This window comes from Uloborus diversus, chromosome 8 (genome assembly GCF_026930045.1).
Source record: "Uloborus diversus isolate 005 chromosome 8, Udiv.v.3.1, whole genome shotgun sequence".
Classification (NCBI taxonomy): domain Eukaryota; kingdom Metazoa; phylum Arthropoda; class Arachnida; order Araneae; family Uloboridae; genus Uloborus; species Uloborus diversus.
In genome coordinates, this window is record NC_072738.1 from 143,945,927 (window position 1) to 143,965,400 (window position 19,474).

Consider the following 19,474-nt stretch of genomic DNA (forward strand, 5'->3'; position numbering starts at 1 on the left):
ACAAGGATCAATACAAACAAATGCTTTTAGATAAATTTAAAGAGAAAGGAAACTTGATGATACTGAAATTGACATAGAATTTAACTCACTTTTGCATGGGCAAAATCCTTTGCAACTCACTATTACAGAAGCCTTATGCATACAATTACGAAATTCCATTCGGCAAACAGATGAATATGTATGGTTATCAGACCCACATACAAATTCTGGTTTTAGCACAGGACAGGGGATGCAAGGATTCTGAGTTTCATCTTCCGAGTTGTCTTTTTCATTCTCTTCTCCCTTCTCCCAGAATACTTCATCAGTATTATAATCTTTGAACTTTGGTTTCTTAGGGGCTGCTACTTTAAGTGCATTTCTAAAAAAAAATGAAAAGTTCAAAATTAAGTTTAGATCAGGATTCGAAAATATCGTGATATTTTCGAAAAAATCCGATATTTAGATATATATCGGATATTTTAGTATGAATCTGATATTCTCAATCAGCACAAACTTAAGTTTTTAAAATACTATGCATCCTCAAACCACTCTTTATTTTCTTGTCTTTACTAATAATAAAGCAGAAAGTCTCTCTGTCCGGAGGATGTCTGTAGGATGTCTGTGACGCGCATAGCGCCTAAACCGTTCGGCCGATTTTCATGAAATTTGGCACAAAGTTAGTATGTAGCATGGGGGTGTGCACCTCGAAGCGATTTTTCGAAAATTCGATGTGGTTCTTTTTTTATTCCAATTTTAAGAAAAAAACTATCATAAATTACGAAATCATCATAACGTGGAACCGTAACATGGGCACAAGCCAATTGGCGAGATACGAAATTATCATAGCGTGGAACCGTAACGTCGGTACAAGCCAATTGGCGAGAAAATTCACCATACATTATCTTTACTAATAATAAAGCAGAAAGTCTCTCTGTCCGGAGGATGTCTGTGACGCGCATAGCGTCTTAACCGTTCGGCCGATTTTCATGAAATTTGGCACAAAGTTAGTATGTAGCATGGGGGTGTGCACCTCAAAGCGATTTTTCGAAAATTCGATGTGGTTCTTTTTTTATTCCAATTTTAAGAAAAAAACTATCATAAATTACGAAATTATCATAACGTGGAACCGTAACATGGGCACAAGCCAATTGGCGAGATACGAAATTATCATAACCTGGAACCGTAACATGGGTACAAGCCAATTGGCGAGAAATTTCACCATACATTATTTGTAAATATACAGGCGAACCAAAAGACCTTTAATTTTTCTATTACGGGCGAAGCCGTGCGGGTGCCACTAGTTATTAATAAAACAATATGTAGACTTAAAATTAAGGGTTCTTTCATTATTAATATCTAATATCTCATTTTTGATTTTTATCAATTTTAATGAAGTTAATTTAGCATTAGCTGTTTTACTCATTTCTCTTCTGTTAGTACTTTTATACAGTTATGTGATTCAGTAGTAAAAAATATGCATTAATCAGTGCACAGTCACAAGACATTTTTTTCCTTTTTTTACTTTCTTCTATATCTAATATATAGAAGAAAGTATTGGATTCGTGCAAATTTTCGAATTTCGAATTTTGACGGATTCGAACGCTTTGAGGTGTGCTGAGTCCATTTCGACTATTTTTGGAAAATGTCTGTCTGTCTGTGTGTGTGTATGTGTGTGTGTGTGTATGTGTGTCACGTCTGTGTGTGACCAGTTTTTTGTGGCCGCTCTACTGCAAAAACTACCGCATGAAATTGAACGAAATTTGGTACACATATGTGCCCCTATGTGAACTTGTGCCCATTGGTTTTTGGCGTGAATTCCTCCAAGGGGGGTGGAGCAATGGGACGTTTTTTGAGTTACGTGTGCTTGCTATTCCTCAGGAAGTAACCGGCGGAATCAAACAAAATTTGGTCCATATGTTGCCCCTAACAGGAGCAGGTGCTGATTCAATTTTGGTGTCAATAGCTCAAACGGGGGTTGAGTTATAGAACGTTTTTTGTCGTCAATTGTGACTGCTGTATCTCAAGAAATAACGAACGGAATCAAACAAAATTTTTTTGACAAGTAGCCCTTAGTGGGTATAAGAGCTGATTTTATTTTGGTTTCAACAGCTAAAAAGGGGGGGGTAGCGCAATCGCCCGTTCTTTTTTTCCATTGTGAGTGCCCTATCTCAAGAAGAAATGCTACGTTCTGGTTGAAATTTGGAATATATGTGAATCCATACGTAAACAGGCTTTGGTTCAATTTTGACTCCAATCGCTCCAAGAGGTGTTGATTTTTTTTTTTTTGCAAATAAAAATAGTTTTTATAATGCAACAATAAGAAAGATAAATCGTAACAGATTGTCATCTGCGTATTTCTCGTGATTTTAATTGTATGGAAATGATCGGAAATATTATCTCAATGATTTAAAATTTTTAACTGTTGCCATCTTATGTTTGTTAATAAATAAAATATTTGTAATTAATTCAAGTAAGGCTTTTAAAGTAATTTTCAATTTTCGCTCTTTGTTTTGTTTTTACAATAATTCAGACATTGGGATGGTCGTCAAGTTTTTGCATGTGTAATTTTGTTTTTGTTAGGAATATTGCTTCCTCGTCAAGCATGGGGAGGGATCAGAAAAAGGAAAAATATAGAAGAAAGTTTCGTGATGGCCACAACATGTTTAGTTTTATTAATGTTTAATACTTAATTTGGCACTTTTAATCTGAATCAAAATTGTTACATTGCTAATAATTTTATGTATATAAAATAATAAAGGAATATTACATTAATGATGTATTCACATCATAAAAATATAGCGCACAACTTTTTGGGTATTTTAAATAATAAATGAACAATATTACTATATGATTAATATATTTTTTATAATGAAAATACCATAGTTGGAAAAATGAATATTGGATATATATCATGATATATATTGACAAACCCTGGTTTAGATACATGTAAAATATTATCAGAATTGAAAATTATACATTTAAAATTTTCCTTTTTTTGTGACTATTAGTATCTTTTTCCTCTGGAACAAATGCCACAAAGTAAATAATATAGAACCTAGCAACTTAAAAATTCCTAAAAATGTTAAAATTTATTCATGTATCCACACTAGTTTCTAATTTAATGCATATTTTAACAATAAACCTTTGTATTTTATCTCAATTTAGGTTGAATAATCATGGAAATGTCAAAAGTAATGTTGTTCGGATCGATAATTACAATTGAACGTTCAATCTTTGAATGGTGAGAATGACTTATTTCCAGGTTTTTATTTTTTTTTGTACAAGATGAGAGGAGGGGGTTGATACTGACTAAAAGGTTAGAGGGAAGGGAAGGGAAGAGGGGGTGGGGGGTAAACATATTTCAAAGTTTAGAAAATTTAGTGCATCAGATTACTCTTGCTTGAAAAAATTAATATATATTTTGGAAAAAAAAAAAAAAACCACTTGCCAATGCAATGCCCATTACAAAATAAAAGAATCCTTACTTATTTAAAATTAACTTATTGTCTCTGTGCACTATTCAAACTAAACTGTTACACTTACCGATTTGAAATTTAGCATATAGGTACTAAAGCTAGTGTAAGGGGGCAGAAAACATTCATGAGGATTATTGACATATATCATCTTGAAAGAAAGGTGAAACAATATTGAATCAACTTGTTTAGTCACTAATAACTTACTCTTTTGCACTCAGTTTCCTTTTGCTAATGCATACAGCAACATCATCATCTTCTACGAGGCAAATCTGATGAGGCTTGCATTGAAGGTTCTTGCACAAGTCATCTAAGCAAAATCATTTTAATAAAATTTAACTGTTTTGTGGTAGTCAAAAGAACTAGAAGTAATATGCAAAAAATAATTAAAAAAACTAATCCAGTAGTGGATGTATGTTGAAAACAAGTGATGCGATTTTTCATTAGTATCGCAGATGTAACTAAAGCAAATCAAAGATCCGGCGGGCACATGCTCTTTCTGAACAATTTGAAGCTACTTGAATGGGATATATGTGAATTAATGAAATTCTTTCTGCATAAAAGATCTCTAGAACCCAATGAACCAACTACTGTTTTAAGTATTCTGAGTAGGAAAGTATTGAATAAAAATTTGAGTATGTACAAACAAACAGTGAAAAAAAAAAAAAAAAGGTACTTTCCTGGTAAACATAATTTTTTCAAAAGGTTTTTTTTTACCATTACACACTGGGTATAACAGTCGTTTTAATTTACATGGCCAGCACCAAAAATTTGTACTTTAATGCTTAATTTTTTATTAGTTTACTCGTATTACAAGTAAAAATCTCTATACAATATTTAATTTTTATTTTGTGCTTGAAAATAGCTGAACTTACTTTCAGTAACAATTTCAGCAGCTTTCAGAAAAGATTTTTCAGAATCTGTTCCAGAGTCCTATAAAAGAAATTTAAACTTCTTAAATGAAATTTGAAGGAAATAATTTTGAAATAGACTAACAAAGTATAACATTGACTTGAAAATGTTTTAGTTGATCCTGTAAACAATGAAAATTCAAAAAAAAAAAAAAAAAGAGACATACATATTTAAAAGCATAAAAGGTGATACAGAAGTTTTCCAATATTCCAATATTTATTTTGTAAATATTATATTATTTTGATATTTACGATTCTAACTACAATATTTTGCAAAAAAAAAAAAAAAAAAAAAAAAAAAAAAAAAAAAACTGCCTTTATCATATTGATATTATTATTTTTTTATTAAAAATAACCAAAAACTAATGCATTATGATGCATATTAATGTATCAATAGAATATAATATTCCTTTTTTTTTGTATACTCATAAAATTATTATTATTAGTAATGTAACAAATTTAGTATAGATTAAAAGTTAGTTAAAAATTAAAAGTTGGTCAGAAAAAAGGAAAATGTCTGATGGCTGTGCAGTGCACTGACTAATGCATATTTTTTCTTTAAGAATTATATAATTGTCTTAAAGTAGTTAACAAAAGAGAAAAATGAGCAAATCAGCTAACGCTAAAGTAACTCAATTAAAAATTTAAAGTAAAACATTCATTTAAAATAAATACAGTATAACTTCATTTTAACAATATCAATAATTTAATGATACATTTTACTGGTCTGGATTTAACTGCATTGAATGCATATGCTCCTTGATTTAACGATAATTTTTTCCAGTCCCTTGGCAATCGTTATATCAGGATTATACTATATAAAGATTACATTTTACAGTAATCAGTAAATTATACCTCTACAGTGGAACCCTGATTTTACATTGTCCATTTCACACATTATCTCGCTACCAGCGTCATTTTCAGCTGGCTCTTGAAGATTGCTATACTGATAACGTTAAAATAATTTGGATTATAGGTTATGCTTTTACAAAAAATCCACTTCATACATTTTCCTACAAGCAGATAAAAATCATTTTTCATCTGCAAGACTCAGACAAACATTTTTTTCTTTAATTTCTTCTTTTCAAGATAAACAGTTTGTTGTTGCTCTGGCATTCTTTTTGTTCTGTCTCATTATCATTTCGATGATTTGAGGAAGTCTCTCTCACAATCTTTCTGCACAGCCAGCTCCGGATTTGGAAGTGTGGAGGCCCCGGAGCAACGAAGGAGTGGAGGCCCCTAATCAGGGTTCGAAAAGATCATCATATTTACGAAAATATCCGATACTTTGATATATGTCCGAATATTTTGATATATATGTATATATCCGATATTTTCGATCAGCACTTTAATAACCCCATGCAATCTATTGCTAATAGAAAATCATAAAAGATTTTTAATAATTAGTTCAGAATTCTTTGTTATTATTAAAAAATGTCAAAAAAAGGGGGAAGCGGGAGAAAATCGACATGTTCAATAGATAATTTTGTTAAAAAATTTTCATTCAAGTCATTTCGTCAAATAATTTTAAAATTTTTGAGCTCAAGAAGTGAGAAGCTGTAAGGACAGACCTGCAAAGTTAACCATTTTTCGGATTTTTTTTTACTTACTTTAATTCTCTTTAACTCAAAGGTACAAATTACAAATCAAATGAATAAAATATATATATATATACTGCTGAAATGCTCAATCAAATAAAAAAAATGATTTTAAATGGATACTTGAAATCAGGGCTTTCTGATATGTTGATAATAATATTATTTTTGTGCAAGCATTCTTTGTAGAAATACAAGAAAAAAAAAGTGGGAGAAAAAAAACGTAAAATTTGCTGACCCTGAAAGTTAGGATATTTTGTAAAAATTTTATTGTGGGGGCCACGGGGCAGTAGCCTTGCCTGCCCTCCCCTAAATCCGGCCCTGTGCACAGCCATTGAGGGTTGTAAATGCCAACCAAGATCAGGGTTCATACCCTTTAGGCAGAAAAAATTCAAGCACTTTTCAAGGTAAAAAATTTTGTTTTCGAGGCAATATCATAAATTTGTACTAAAAATATTGTATGCAGATTTCATTTACTACAAACACATAGAAATAAGGCAATAATACAAAAAAGTATAGGAAAACAAAATTGCTTTTTCCACAACGAGAGATGCTTTGATGAAAGATCTACTGCGTTGAAAGTTTTTCTGAAAATGTTTGAAAAGTTTGGTCATAAAGAGAAGCAGATACCAAGAGGTTTGATTTTGAAGTTTTTCAAAGATTGCAGCAGTCAGAGGTTTGTATATTTTCTAGAATCAGCAAATTAATACTTTAAAAAAAAACCTTTCATAAGTGCTTTTAACTTTTATGGAAAGAAACTAAAATACCCAAGTTCAATGGCATTGCCAGAGAGGAGTTTTTGAAGTCACTCCCCCCCCCCCCCCCGTTTCAACATTTATTTCCAATATCTATACAGTGGTTTATTACAATATAAGGGCGGTTAGGACAAAAACACTACCCAGAAAGTTATTTCAGTTTGCACTATTAAGTTCTAAAAATATTAGGGTTGCAAATCATTTATAAGTATGCAAATCAATTATTCATATGTATTTATTAGCTGTTCAGCCAATAAGGCATTTCAACTGTCCTCGAGTAAATTTAAAAATTAGGAAGTAAGAAAAGTTTATGAAAGTCCACACTCCAGTCTCTACACCTCAAAATATACAAAAGCAGCTTAAGCAGTGATAAATACTCTGAATGCAAACTTGAGCCTATTCAGCTTTCATTGATTAACTTGCAATAGACAATAAATGTGCAAGTTCAGATTTATAGAGCCATATTTTGAAATTGAAAAGGTTCACAAGAAGTTGACATATATTATGAAAAAAGTAGTTTTATTTTGGGAAAAAATGGGTTATTGTTGAAATTAGAATTTAAATTTAGAAAGGCAATAATATTCAGGTGTAATTGTGATTTGTGAGTTCATAAAAAATTACCTGAAAGTTTCAAAGAGCAAAATGGGGCGAAGGGGGGGGGGGGGGAATAATTTTTAAAACTAAGACCCCTATTACTTGAATATACATATGTACAACAATAACTTTTGCTATGCATACAATTCATAAAATAGTTTATTAAGTCAAAATATTCTGCATAGAAATACAATGTCCAGTGCCTGTTGATAACCAGCAACAGGTACTGGGCCTAGCTAGGCTGATACTGGTCAATTTATTAGATCCAAATGAAGATGAATGACCCTCCTTAAGCTATCTACCCCTTTGCTGATTAAAGCCTCTTTCAGTAAGCTCCAAGTACCCACAACCTTAATAAAGTAGTAATTTTGAACATTTGAGGAAAAGGGGAAAATTGGAGATATAGGGAGGTAAAAGCATAAAAATGAACACTACTGGATTTCAAGTGAATAATCATAACACAACCACCCCTGTTATACACCTTATTTATTTTAGCAGACATAAAAAAATGATGTACTTATAAATAAAATTGTATAAATCAACTTTATATTTAAAATACAAACTTTAAGTTAATTTGTTAGGTGCTCAACTGCTGAAATTTAAATTTTTTTTAAAAAAATCTGTTATGACCAAAAATTAGGTAAAGATAATCATTCAAAATTGCAAAAATAAATAAGCAAATAATTAAACAAGACCAAGGTAATAAATTCTTTAACTCTTTAGTTATTAAAATAAAATAAGCTAATCTGATGTAGCAGTGTCAAAATAACTACTAATTGCCAAAAATATAAAATATTTACAAAATGCAAAAGGATTGAAATCTCAAACAAGGGAAGCAAATTTTCGCGAATTAAGTTTAATGTTGTCATGTTTCCCATAAAATAAACTTATACTTTAATGAAATTAAACATAAAATATGCTAATCTACGGTAGAAAATATGAAAATAACATCCGATTAGTGAATATATTTAAATATTTGCAAGATGCAAAAAGATTGAAATTTCAAACACGAGAAGCAATTTTTCGCAAAGTCTGAGTTTGTTCGACGTGGCATGTTTCCCATGAAATTAATTTGTTTTTTATTAAAATTAAACAAAAAATATACTAATCTAAGGTAGCATATGCGAAACTAACATTTGATTAGCCAAAATATTTAAATATTTGCAGGATGCAAAAAGATTGAAATTTCAAACACAAGAGCAATTTTCCGCGAAACCTGAGTAAGTTCAATGTTGTCATGGTTTCCAAATTAATTTCTTTGTTAATTAAACAAAAAATAAACTAATCTAAGGTACCATATGTCAAAATATCTTTCGGTTGTAAAAAACATCAAAATATTTACAAGATGCAAAAGGATTGAAATCCCAAACACGGAAGCAATTTTTCGCGATGTTGCATACTGAACACATGTTCAGAAAATTGCAGTGGTGAAACACTTTTTTAAAACTTCTAAGCACAATTCGTTGATTTTTGAGAGAATATAAGCACTAAGAAACTTTTTCAAGGTTTTCAAGCACTTGAAAATGAACTTTTTTTTCAAGCACTTTTCAAGGTTTTTCAAGGGCGTACGAACCCTGAAGATGCAAATTCATAAAAAAACTAAATATGCTATAAATAAAATTGTATTTAAAAGAAAAGGTTAAAATATATATATATATATATATATATATATATATATATATATATATATATATATATATATATATATATATATATATATATATATATATATATTCCACCAGTGAACTGGGTAAGTGTCAGTTTTTAAACAAGAGGCTTAAACTCTTAACCCGACCTCCGATTTTATGTTTTCCCGCCTGGCACATTTTTTATCACTACTCAAACAAAAAACTTAGAATTGTGGTTAAACAGTATACCATATGGTTTAAATAACTTTTACATGTTTTAATTTTGCATTATATTTTATTTTGATGCATATGACACTTAGATGTTTTTCTGTGATTTTTACATGGCAGCCCAGTAGCAGAAACAGAGCACCACTGTTAGGTGCGTCGTAGATTATTGAGAAGCCTGCAGACTATTTCATAGTTGTGAGAGAAAAATAACCTAATTTTTGAAGGAAAAATCTTAAATTTCAGCTAATGAAGATAGATTTGTATGACATTTTCTGGGACAAAATGCACAGGTAACATGTACTTACATTAGTACATGCCTTATTCTTAAGCATTTCTTGGTGCAGTTAGATTTTACAATTAGTTTAATGTCAGTTTATCTTGCAGATAATTTTTTGATTTTAGATATGCATTGCAGACAGTTGAAAAGAATTCTGCTTCCGGGCATGGCACATGCATATATGTAACCAGTTTTGCAGAGCATATGAATATATTAGTCAATATTGAATATAGTAATTGCCAATATCAATGTTAGTTATGTTATATTTTGTGATTAAAACCGTAAACGATCAATTTGCAAATGATTTTAAGTATCATTCATCAAATAAAATGCGATTTAAAGTATGTAAAAATTTTTACATGAAATGTATGTTTTATTAAGATATAAATAACGAAAGCCATATTAATAAAATATACATTCTGACAATAATACAGGAAGATAAAAGTGATTTGAGTATACAATCACTATTTGAAAACTTTAGTTTCAAATGATTGAAAATATTGGATATACAGCAAAACATGGGGTATTTTGGATATTGATATTTTCGAACCATGGTGATTCAAGATCCTCACAAAAATAAACAATAGGGAAAATTAAAATTACAGGAAAAATTGTATGGAAATGAAAATAAAATTAATTGCCATGTTTTTAATTATTATTTTCTGCAGTAAAGTGGCCGAGTGTGCCTTCTCTAATTCACCAATAGACCAAGATTGCCCTACTACCAAATACAGGGTGCAAAAGAAGGGGAACTTAACTTAGCAAACAGTTAAACATTTAATTTTTTGTTAATTTACTAAAAAATGAAATGTAAATTAAAAAGATAAACTACAAATATGGAAATTACAGATTAAAAACATGCAAAGAAGTGAAACATGATGCACATACTTGTATTTGCTTATCATCAAAGTCAAAATCCCAAGAATGCACTGGGGGCTCATGTGATCCATTTGGGTTTTTCCAGTCAGGATAGTCTTTTTTTGAAATAGCAGCAGAAGAACAAGACACATATAAACTAAGCAGAAAAATCACAATAGTATTTGCTTGACACCGCATGTTTTCGATCTAAAATTATAAGAATAAATAATATTAGAGAACATTGTTTTTAAACAGCAAAACATATAAGGCCACAAGGTCTCATTATTGCAAAATGTAAATACAGCAGCATATCCTTTACCAGCACCAGATCAAGGGGGGAGCAAGCCAAGGTGCTTGTCTCGAGCAGCAAATTTATCCTACTTTTGTAGTTTTTTCATTATAACTCGACATAAAAATCTGGCTGCGAAGTCATGAGTCGGGAGTTGAAGGTTTAAAATTTCAAAGGTCAGAGTCGGTCACTTTCTTCCTAAGTCTGCAACTCTGCCTGTGCTTGCTAAGTTGGAGTCGGACTGATTTTAGGGTGAAGAAGTCAGAGTTGGAATGAAAGGCTCTAAAATTCTTAGAGTCGGAGAGTCGATCATTTTTCCTCCGACTTCGCAGCCCCGATAAAAACTTAAAGGTAAGGAGGAGACAACGTCAAGTTTTGCCTCTGTTTGGAAAAGTCAAAGATCCAGCACTGTCACTTATATCTCTTAGAGTCAAGGCTTAATTTGCATAAGAGCTCAGCTTCTGCATTTGCTCTCAATTTTATGTTAATTTTTCATATTAGAAAAACTTTACACCATTAGTGGATTAAAGTGAGTTTCAAAGACAATGGTGTTCTTGCTCTTTTTTCTTTAGAAATTAAGCCCTTCCCAGTTATAAAATATTTTCCAGCAGAAAACTTGCTACACTTGAGGCCTTTTATCAGATGTTGTAAAAACTTTTAGCAGAACAGCTTCAAGATCACAAGATAAGCAATTCGATATTTAATGTTTTATTGATAAGATTAATTAGTAAAATGAAGAACAAATTAAAAGCACAAGGTCCCAAATACAGAAAGCTACTGGTACAACTGAAATCCCTCCCCCTCTCTAAAGTTTTGGCCCAAATCAGGAGTTTTTGGAAGAAATAACACTTTGTAAGGAAACAATTTTTACTCCAACAAACCAAGGTATGAAAGACATTATAAATAAATAGTACCTAACATAATAGACAATGCATTCACTTCTACTTTAATAAGTTGTTTTCCCCACTTTCATAATGCACAAATTCGATCCTTAATAAGATTATAAGAGCTAAAGGTCTTACTACAAGAATTGTGATCAGATCATAGCCAGTTATCACACCACTGTAACTTTATTGACAAAAGTAACAACCAAGCAAAAACACGAAAATAGTTTTAAGATCGATTCTTGAAAATTAACAATTCAATAAGAATTCAAATAAGAAAACCACAGAAATGAGTTGGGAAATTTACCACGGCTAAGTTTTGAGAATACGATTTGTAAGATGAAAAAGAAATCAGAACAAGATACATTTAAATAATTAAATACAGAAGAGTATAAACAAGCATCACGTAGTTAACATAATAAATTACTTAAAACTGCAGGGCAACTCAGAGTTAATGCATACATAAGCATAATTTCAAAACAGAAATAATAAGTTTATGTAATGCTCGTCTTACCGATCAATATTTAAAAAAAAATCTTTTACGGGCAATTCCGCTCAGAATAAGAATACTGTTTGTAAAATTTCTTTGTTGTTTTGAGATGTGGAAATACAGAAAATAATTGCAAACTTTATTGCTGCATTTTATGAGAAATTCAGATTTGCAATAGAATAGTAAACATTCTCATGATGTTCTTCTACAGTCAGATGCTAAGCCGCAAGGAAATGCATAGCACTGCATTATCCTCGTCCCCCTGTACAAAACAAAACAAACTAGAACCCAGGGAAGTAATATAGATTTTGGAGGTTGGGCAATATGTATTGAAGACGGTAAACAATATGATTAAAAAAAATCTTTGAAAGAAGTTTTCAAAGCTTTATGGACAATTTTGCTAAATTTCTTTTCGATTCTACCTCTGTTGAAGAGAGGAAGACCTGAACATTATTTTTTGCACTCTGCACAAAATTCACGATCCTCACAATCTTCAGAAAGGCATAATGTTGCTAATGCACAAGATAGTTCTACGTCTGCATGCAGTTCGTACCATAGACTAATAATAAGAGTAGACCGAGCTTTCTCATTCTTGCTGATGAAGAAAATTGGTTCATAGATGTATCATGTGACTAGTGGTAGGGCTTGGCGAAGACTTTGGCAGCATGGTTGCTAGATGGCAGCATTATCTGTAGTTTGGCACTCGGTATGTATTTTAAGACAATGTGTTTTCATTAAAAAAAACTTCCAGGTGCAGAGATTGAACTGTTTTTCTTTTAGTTATGCATTATTTTGACATTAGTAATAGTTTTTGATCAGTTTTCGGTAACTTTTATTTCATTTGGAGCTGTCAGCGTTGACGTGAACGAAATGGCGTAAACGTTTTGCGTTAACGCAAAAATGTACTAATCGGTATCTTAAATTGAAACTGTAGGTAAAAATCTTACCGTTTGCTGATTCTTCTTGGTCGCTTGCATCTTTTATTGCTTAGAGAGTTATTGAAATGGACTAAAGAAAATGCACAATACTATCTAAACGAAAAACTCACTATATTAACAAAATATTTACAACTTAGAATAACAAATTTACAAATCGGACTCCATAAAAGATCATTCTTCCGTGTTCCATAAATTCTATTTATTTTATTTCGCGCTGGCGTTGATCGTCTGCTACGATTAACGCCCGCTGTTGCTAGGAGTTGCACCAGTCACATGGTTTGGTTTATGAGCAGCAAAAGGGTTGCCATAGCTCGGTCTACTCTTATTAGCCTACTTTCCCAGTAAAAGTCAGAAAAAGAAGAAAAAAGCATGAAAGAAGGCTTAATGCATCTTAAAAATATCGTGAAAAACAAAAAAAAGTCAAAAATAAATAAAATAATTAAATGAATATTGAAAAATTAAAAATTGGAAAGTAGGGTATTGAGATGGGGAAAAATGTCTGTCGGTCTGTCTGTCTGTCGGTCTGTCTGTCTGTCGGTCTGTCTGTCTGTCGGTCTGTCTGTCGGTCTGTCTGTCTGTCCCCCCCCTAATAACTTTTGAATGAATAGTCCGATTCGAACAAACTTTTTTTTGTTCGAAAGATCTCGGCGAGGACACCTCATTCCCATATTTCACTTTTTGATTTGAACTATTTTTTGTTCAATTTTGAACAGTTCAAAAAAACTTAACATTAGCGCCTACGGGGAAATTCAAAGCAATTCCGAACTGTGAGGCGAATTTGCTTCAAACAAACTTTGTAGGAAAAAGCTTTTGATAAAAAACTTGTATATAAGATATCTTTTTGATTTGAACAATTTTCCGTTCAATTTTGAACAGTTCAAATCCCTTAACATTAGCGCCTACGGGGAAACTGAAAGTCAATGTAGATTCCGTACTTGAAGGCGGATTTACTTCAAACAAACTTTGTTGGAAATAGCTCTTGACGACCAACTCCCGACTCCGACTCCGAGAATTTAGGGGGACCTGACACTGACTCTGACTCCTGTTCCCGACAATTAATCGGACTCCGACTCCCCGACTTCGACTCTGACTTCGTAGCTTTGGCAAACATTTATACACGGAGGACAAATGACTGACTCCAATTCTTGGATATTTGACTCCGACTCTTTTATCCCAAAATGAGATTGACTCCGACTCCGACTCCGCTGCTGTGGTTTTAACTGTGAAATAATTATTGTTGATATGATTTGTTTTTATTTTCACGCTAAAGTTTTAATTTAGGTATTTAGTTTTCGGTGAATAAACTCGTAAAATATGCGCAGACGATTTTTTTTTTTTTTTGACAATGAAAATTATTTCTTTAAGTTGACATTTTATTGTTTTTTTTTTATTTTGGTAAGTGCATTAATTCGTTTAAAAAATTATTTTCGGCAACAGGGGAAAAAGAAACGATTTTTTTTTATATGATGTATTTATTTTAATGAACTTATTATTATTTTTTCGTTTTGAAAGCTGTTAAAAAAATTTTTTTAATGGAAAGAAGTGTATTAGCTGCTTTGTTTAAAAGGTGCTGCTATTTTATTTGTTCGTTTTTTTGAAGAAAAGTAAGGAATATTTTATTCCTAGAAATCAGCTTAAAATATTAAAAAATATATGTTTGAAAAAATTTGCGATTTTAGCTATTTTTGAGAATATTGATCAGGTACTAGAAAGTAGTATGGGTATACGGGAAAGTAGGCTCGTCTAGTTCTAGACGGAACTTCTTGTTATTAGTCTATGGTTCGTACAGAACAATTATTTTTAATATTGGTAGGTGTTTGATACAGATGAATTTTCGATGTTTCTATATATTCTACTACTATTTAGTATCAAGGGCGCCTATATGCAAAATTTTAAGGGGGGGGGGGCGTCTCAAATATTTTCCCATTGTTTGGCAGGATATTTTCCCCATAGAAACCGAATTCAGTACAGATTAGAGTTATTCGCAACTCCAGAACTCGAGTACGCTACCTTGCGGTGATTAACAATACTAAAGAAAAAGGTAAAACATTCCACTCCACGCGTTTTCTTTGGGGTAAATTACAGGTTTCAAACAGTTTGTGGTGTAATGTAATTTCAGAAGAATAGAAAAGAGAGCTTCCCACAAACACGATGAAAAATTAAAGTCATTCACTAAGCGTCAAAGCAAGTTATAAGTTACGGCATTTGTTTGTTTTACCTTTTTCATCCGCCATTAGACAGTGGCTGCAGCGCCCTTATAGTTTATTGGAGTTGGGAATTAAAATTTGACATTTTTAATAACTTATTCATTAATTGCTGGAGAAGAAATGTTTTTACATTTTTGCATAGAAAAAAGTACTAAAAGCAAGGAAGTTCTAATTTCAAAGGAGGGGGGGGGGACTTGAGCCCCCACATTCCCCCACATAAGGGTGCCCTTGTTTTACTATTAAAATAATAACAACAATGCGTAAGTAATTAAGAAAACCAATTAAAATTTGAGCCACCAAGGATTATAATCAGTTAATTTTTTATTTGTTTGAAACGTCATTTTTCTTTTCTTTTTTTTCTGATACTTGAAAAATTTTAAATTTTGCATAAATTTCAGTTTTATATCCAGAGTTTCGATTGATATTAAATGCAATAATTGTAAAAAGAATTAAAAAAAAATAAAAAAAAAAGAAAAAAAGTAATAATAAATAAAAGACCTTGAATTCGTGTCCCTACAAATTAAAGTTCTTGCAATTAAATTTTTCTGCCATGATTACAACGCATTTCTAAAAATTATAATTTTGTATAAGTTTTGTGGTGCTCACTTGTGATTGCATTTAAATGTAACTGAATCTCATGCCTTCTCCTAATGTCATGGAAGATATCCTACAACTGTGTGTTTAGAACTTGATTTCCGAAAAATTTCCAGGGAAACGTCCCCGAACCTCCCTGCTTTCCCTAATATAATTGAAGATCCTCTAAAACTGCTTTTTTGGTTTATCCCCAGTTTTTCCGACATTTCAAATTTCTTCCCTCTTTAATATATCAAAAGGTGTGATTGAAAGTGAAAAACCCGTTTTGGGGCAGAATATGTTATCGGTGAAATTGGGGAAAAAATGCGTTTTTAGAGCTAAACTATCGGAAGCAATCTGTTGAGAGTTCCTGAAACCTATCCCGTTCCTTCGCGCTTTTAAAGAATGCTCATGTTTTTAATCCTTCTATTTCGAAAAATTTCTGGAGAAGAATCTCCAAAATTCCTTTTCTCTTAATACCTCGTAAGACCGTCAAAAGTTGCATTTTAGCAGAGAATTTTCGGGGGAGAACCTGCAAACATCCCTCTATTAAACAGTTTGATCAACTAACAAATCCATAACTATTTTCAAATTTTGTTAACAATTTTAATTTTTGCAATAATCATTCCCCTGACCTATTTATGACTAGTACATAAAACCTGATGCCATCTAGATACTGGATACTGCAACCTTTCTTTTATTAAGGACTAGCTGTACCCGACGCGCGTTGCTACGCCAACAAAAAAATACTTCATTATACTGATTTTCATGACAATCGGTTGAACGGGGCAGAAGTTGCTACTCTGCAGTGCCACCAGGTGGCGAGTGGCTTCAATGAGCATATTATGCACCTTCTCCGTGTAAAAAAATATATATATATAGCAATTTTCATAATAATCGGTCCAGGTATCAAGTGAAGCCGTGACTATACTCAAATTTTGTACTCACGCAGTTTGCAAGATCAATCAATCGCTAAAAATATCAAATAGAAAAAGTTTTAAATCCCCCCGTTGCATGAAAAGCCATAAAACAATAAAGAAAGAATTTATTTGTTCAAACTCAAGAAAAATGGCAACAGCTAACTTCTTATCAATGAGATCTTTCACGCGAATTAATTTCTGCGGCCGATAATTTTATTCGTATTTATCCAATGGATTGTGACTTAAATTGGAATAAAAAAGGAACTATCGATCGGATTTTTTTCGAACTGGTCTATAAACATTCCCAGTACCAAAAATAACAAACGGTGAAAGTTTCAGGCCGGGTAGTTTTTGAGTTCATGGATGACATACAGACAAACATTCATTTTTATATATATAGAAAATAGATGAGCAATAGAGCAGTGTTTTTCAACCTTTTCACTATGCTAAATACCACTTGGTACCTTTCCAAATCTTAAGCGGATCACATACGATAGAAATAATATTTTTACAACATTTATATGAGGTGAAATGAGATGAATTCAAAAGTTCTTTTATTTATTTAATTACAGGTATAAAAATGATTTGGTTTAATTTTTGCTAGCTGTTCGTGAACCCCATGAAAAGAGCTCGCGGACCACAAGTTGAGAAGCATTGCGTTAGAGGACCTTAATTACTGAAGATAGCTCCCGAGTCCTTAAACAAATAAAAAATTGAGGAATTCAAATTAGATAATGGAAATTCAGAATATTGGTAGAAATTCTTCGTCCTTTTTTTAAAAACTTCTTTATACTCGAAATACTTTCAACCTCCATGTAGACTCTTTTTAATCACATATATTATTCAAATTTCTTTAACTTTTTTTTAAAACTTAATTTTCATATCAGGCTTTTTATCTGAGCGAGGTGTGTAAGCAATCTTCTTGATTGCTCAAAAAACATGAAAAATAAGTGTTTTAAAATTTAAACTATATAATACCTGAAGCATTTATCAATAAAATAAAATTATATATCTATGTAGTAGGAAATGAGCGCAATTGTAATAATAAAAATAAAAGATCTACGGTGAAAAATTTATCAGATTTGAAAATAAGTAAAATAATTTATTTGTTTTAAAGCAGACAAAGCAGAAATGATTATAACGGTAAAGTACCAAAATGACTGATCAAATAATTAAAGTAGAGAATCAGATAATAATCAAATTGAAAATAGCAAATACACTGTAAAAAAAATCCGTAAAATTTACGGAAAAAAACTGTCAGCCAGGACGCCAGTTTTCTTCCGTTTATTTTACAGAAATCTTCCGTATTTTTATTATTTATTCAAGCTGATTTATTATTTTATGAAGATTAAAAAATGAAACTATACTTTCATAAATACATTTCAATATTTACTATACTACTACGAAATACATGTATACAAAGGTACATTTCCGAATATGCCTCAGTAACAGATGACAAAAAAACATAATAATAAAATATTGATTAGGATGCAATGAAATGGAAGTTGCAAACGATTTAAGACTTACTCGCTTTAAATAAATATAAGATCAAAAACTCGAGCACGAGAACCAAAATCCAAACACGCGGGCGAAATTTCGAAAATTCGAAGAAAAACAAAGTATTACCGGTTCCAGATTCAAAAAAACAGAGAAATCCTGTATTTTATTACGAACAGTTTTTTTCTGTAAAAAATACGGATAACTTCTTCAAAATTTACAGTTTTTTTTTACAGTGTAATTAAATATTGAATTTGTTTCGTATTTTAAATCTTTATATAAAAGTACAACGGAGAAAGGGTACTTACCTCCTCTAGAGTCATTGACTACCTCCCAAATATTACGAAGTCTCTGAAAGAGAGACCCCATTCCCCAAAACGAGAAAAATGGCCCTAAAAACAATTCTCTTAAATTTCAATGACTCTGTCTGTGTCGTGACCCGCCCTCCCCCCGTCGGCACTCCTGAATTGGAATGTGTGGTTCTGCACCCCCCAGGGATCAGCAGGCAGTGAAGATCGCATAGTTGATTGCTTTATCTTTACTAATAATAAAGCTGAAAGTCTCTCTGGATGTCGGGATGTCTGGATGTCTGTTACGCGCATAGTGCCTAGACCGTTCGGCCAATTTTCATGAAATTTGGCGCGGAACTAATTCGTAGCATAGAGATGAGCACCTCGAAGCGATTTTTCGAAAATTCGATTTCGTTCTTTTTTTATTCCAATTTTAAGAACATTTTCCCGAGCAATTTATCATAACGTGGAACCGTAACATAGGCGAGCAAATGAATATAGCAAATTGGCGAGAAATTCATCATCCATTATTTATAAATATACAGGCGAATCAAAAATTGACTTTTCAATTTTCTACTTCGAGCAAAGCCGTGCGTGTTCCACTAGTAAATAAATAAAATCAAAAAGTCAATAAGTAAATAAATAAAGTAAAATAAAATGAAAAAACAAAATAACATTAATAATGAAAAATGGTTAGAGCATGAAACTAAATTGAAATACTTATTATGGAAGAAAATATGTTTTTGAAATGTACGCGAAGTAATATTAATGGCTTCTTAAATGTTCGATTCCAAAAGAAATAACAGGAGAATTTCAATAGCATATATTTTAATTTTGTTGTAGCATTTTTTCGGCACAAAACCTATACTTTAAATACATTTTCCCGTGGATGTATGCATAGTATCTACAGTACTTAGGTTTTGGTGCTTTACCGTTTTATGAACTTTTTCCGTGGTAACAAAGAGTAAAATTGAAGCGTCAACTGTGTTAGAGCAGCTGGGGAAAACACAGTAACACGTATAATTGCCGCGAGACAGTTCTAAATCATTCATTTTAATAACTCTGTTTCTTATAAATGCGTGCGACAA

At 31.7% G+C, this 19,474-nt stretch overlaps 1 protein-coding gene across 1 annotated transcript in view; it reads right to left on the bottom strand.

Moving 5' to 3' along the window:
• LOC129228654 (proteoglycan Cow-like) overlaps nucleotides 1-18,419 on the bottom strand; it is a 34,118-nt gene extending 15,699 nt beyond the window's left edge. Inside the window, exons 1-5 of the mRNA XM_054863338.1 lie at nucleotides 18,405-18,419; nucleotides 10,329-10,505; nucleotides 4,328-4,385; nucleotides 3,660-3,762; nucleotides 90-358 (exon numbers count right to left, since the gene is read on the bottom strand). Of these exons, the coding sequence (XP_054719313.1) occupies nucleotides 90-358; nucleotides 3,660-3,762; nucleotides 4,328-4,385; nucleotides 10,329-10,505; nucleotides 18,405-18,419 (622 nt within the window). The remainder of the gene's footprint in view (nucleotides 1-89; nucleotides 359-3,659; nucleotides 3,763-4,327; nucleotides 4,386-10,328; nucleotides 10,506-18,404) is intronic.
• Nucleotides 18,420-19,474: the final 1,055 nt, after the last annotated feature.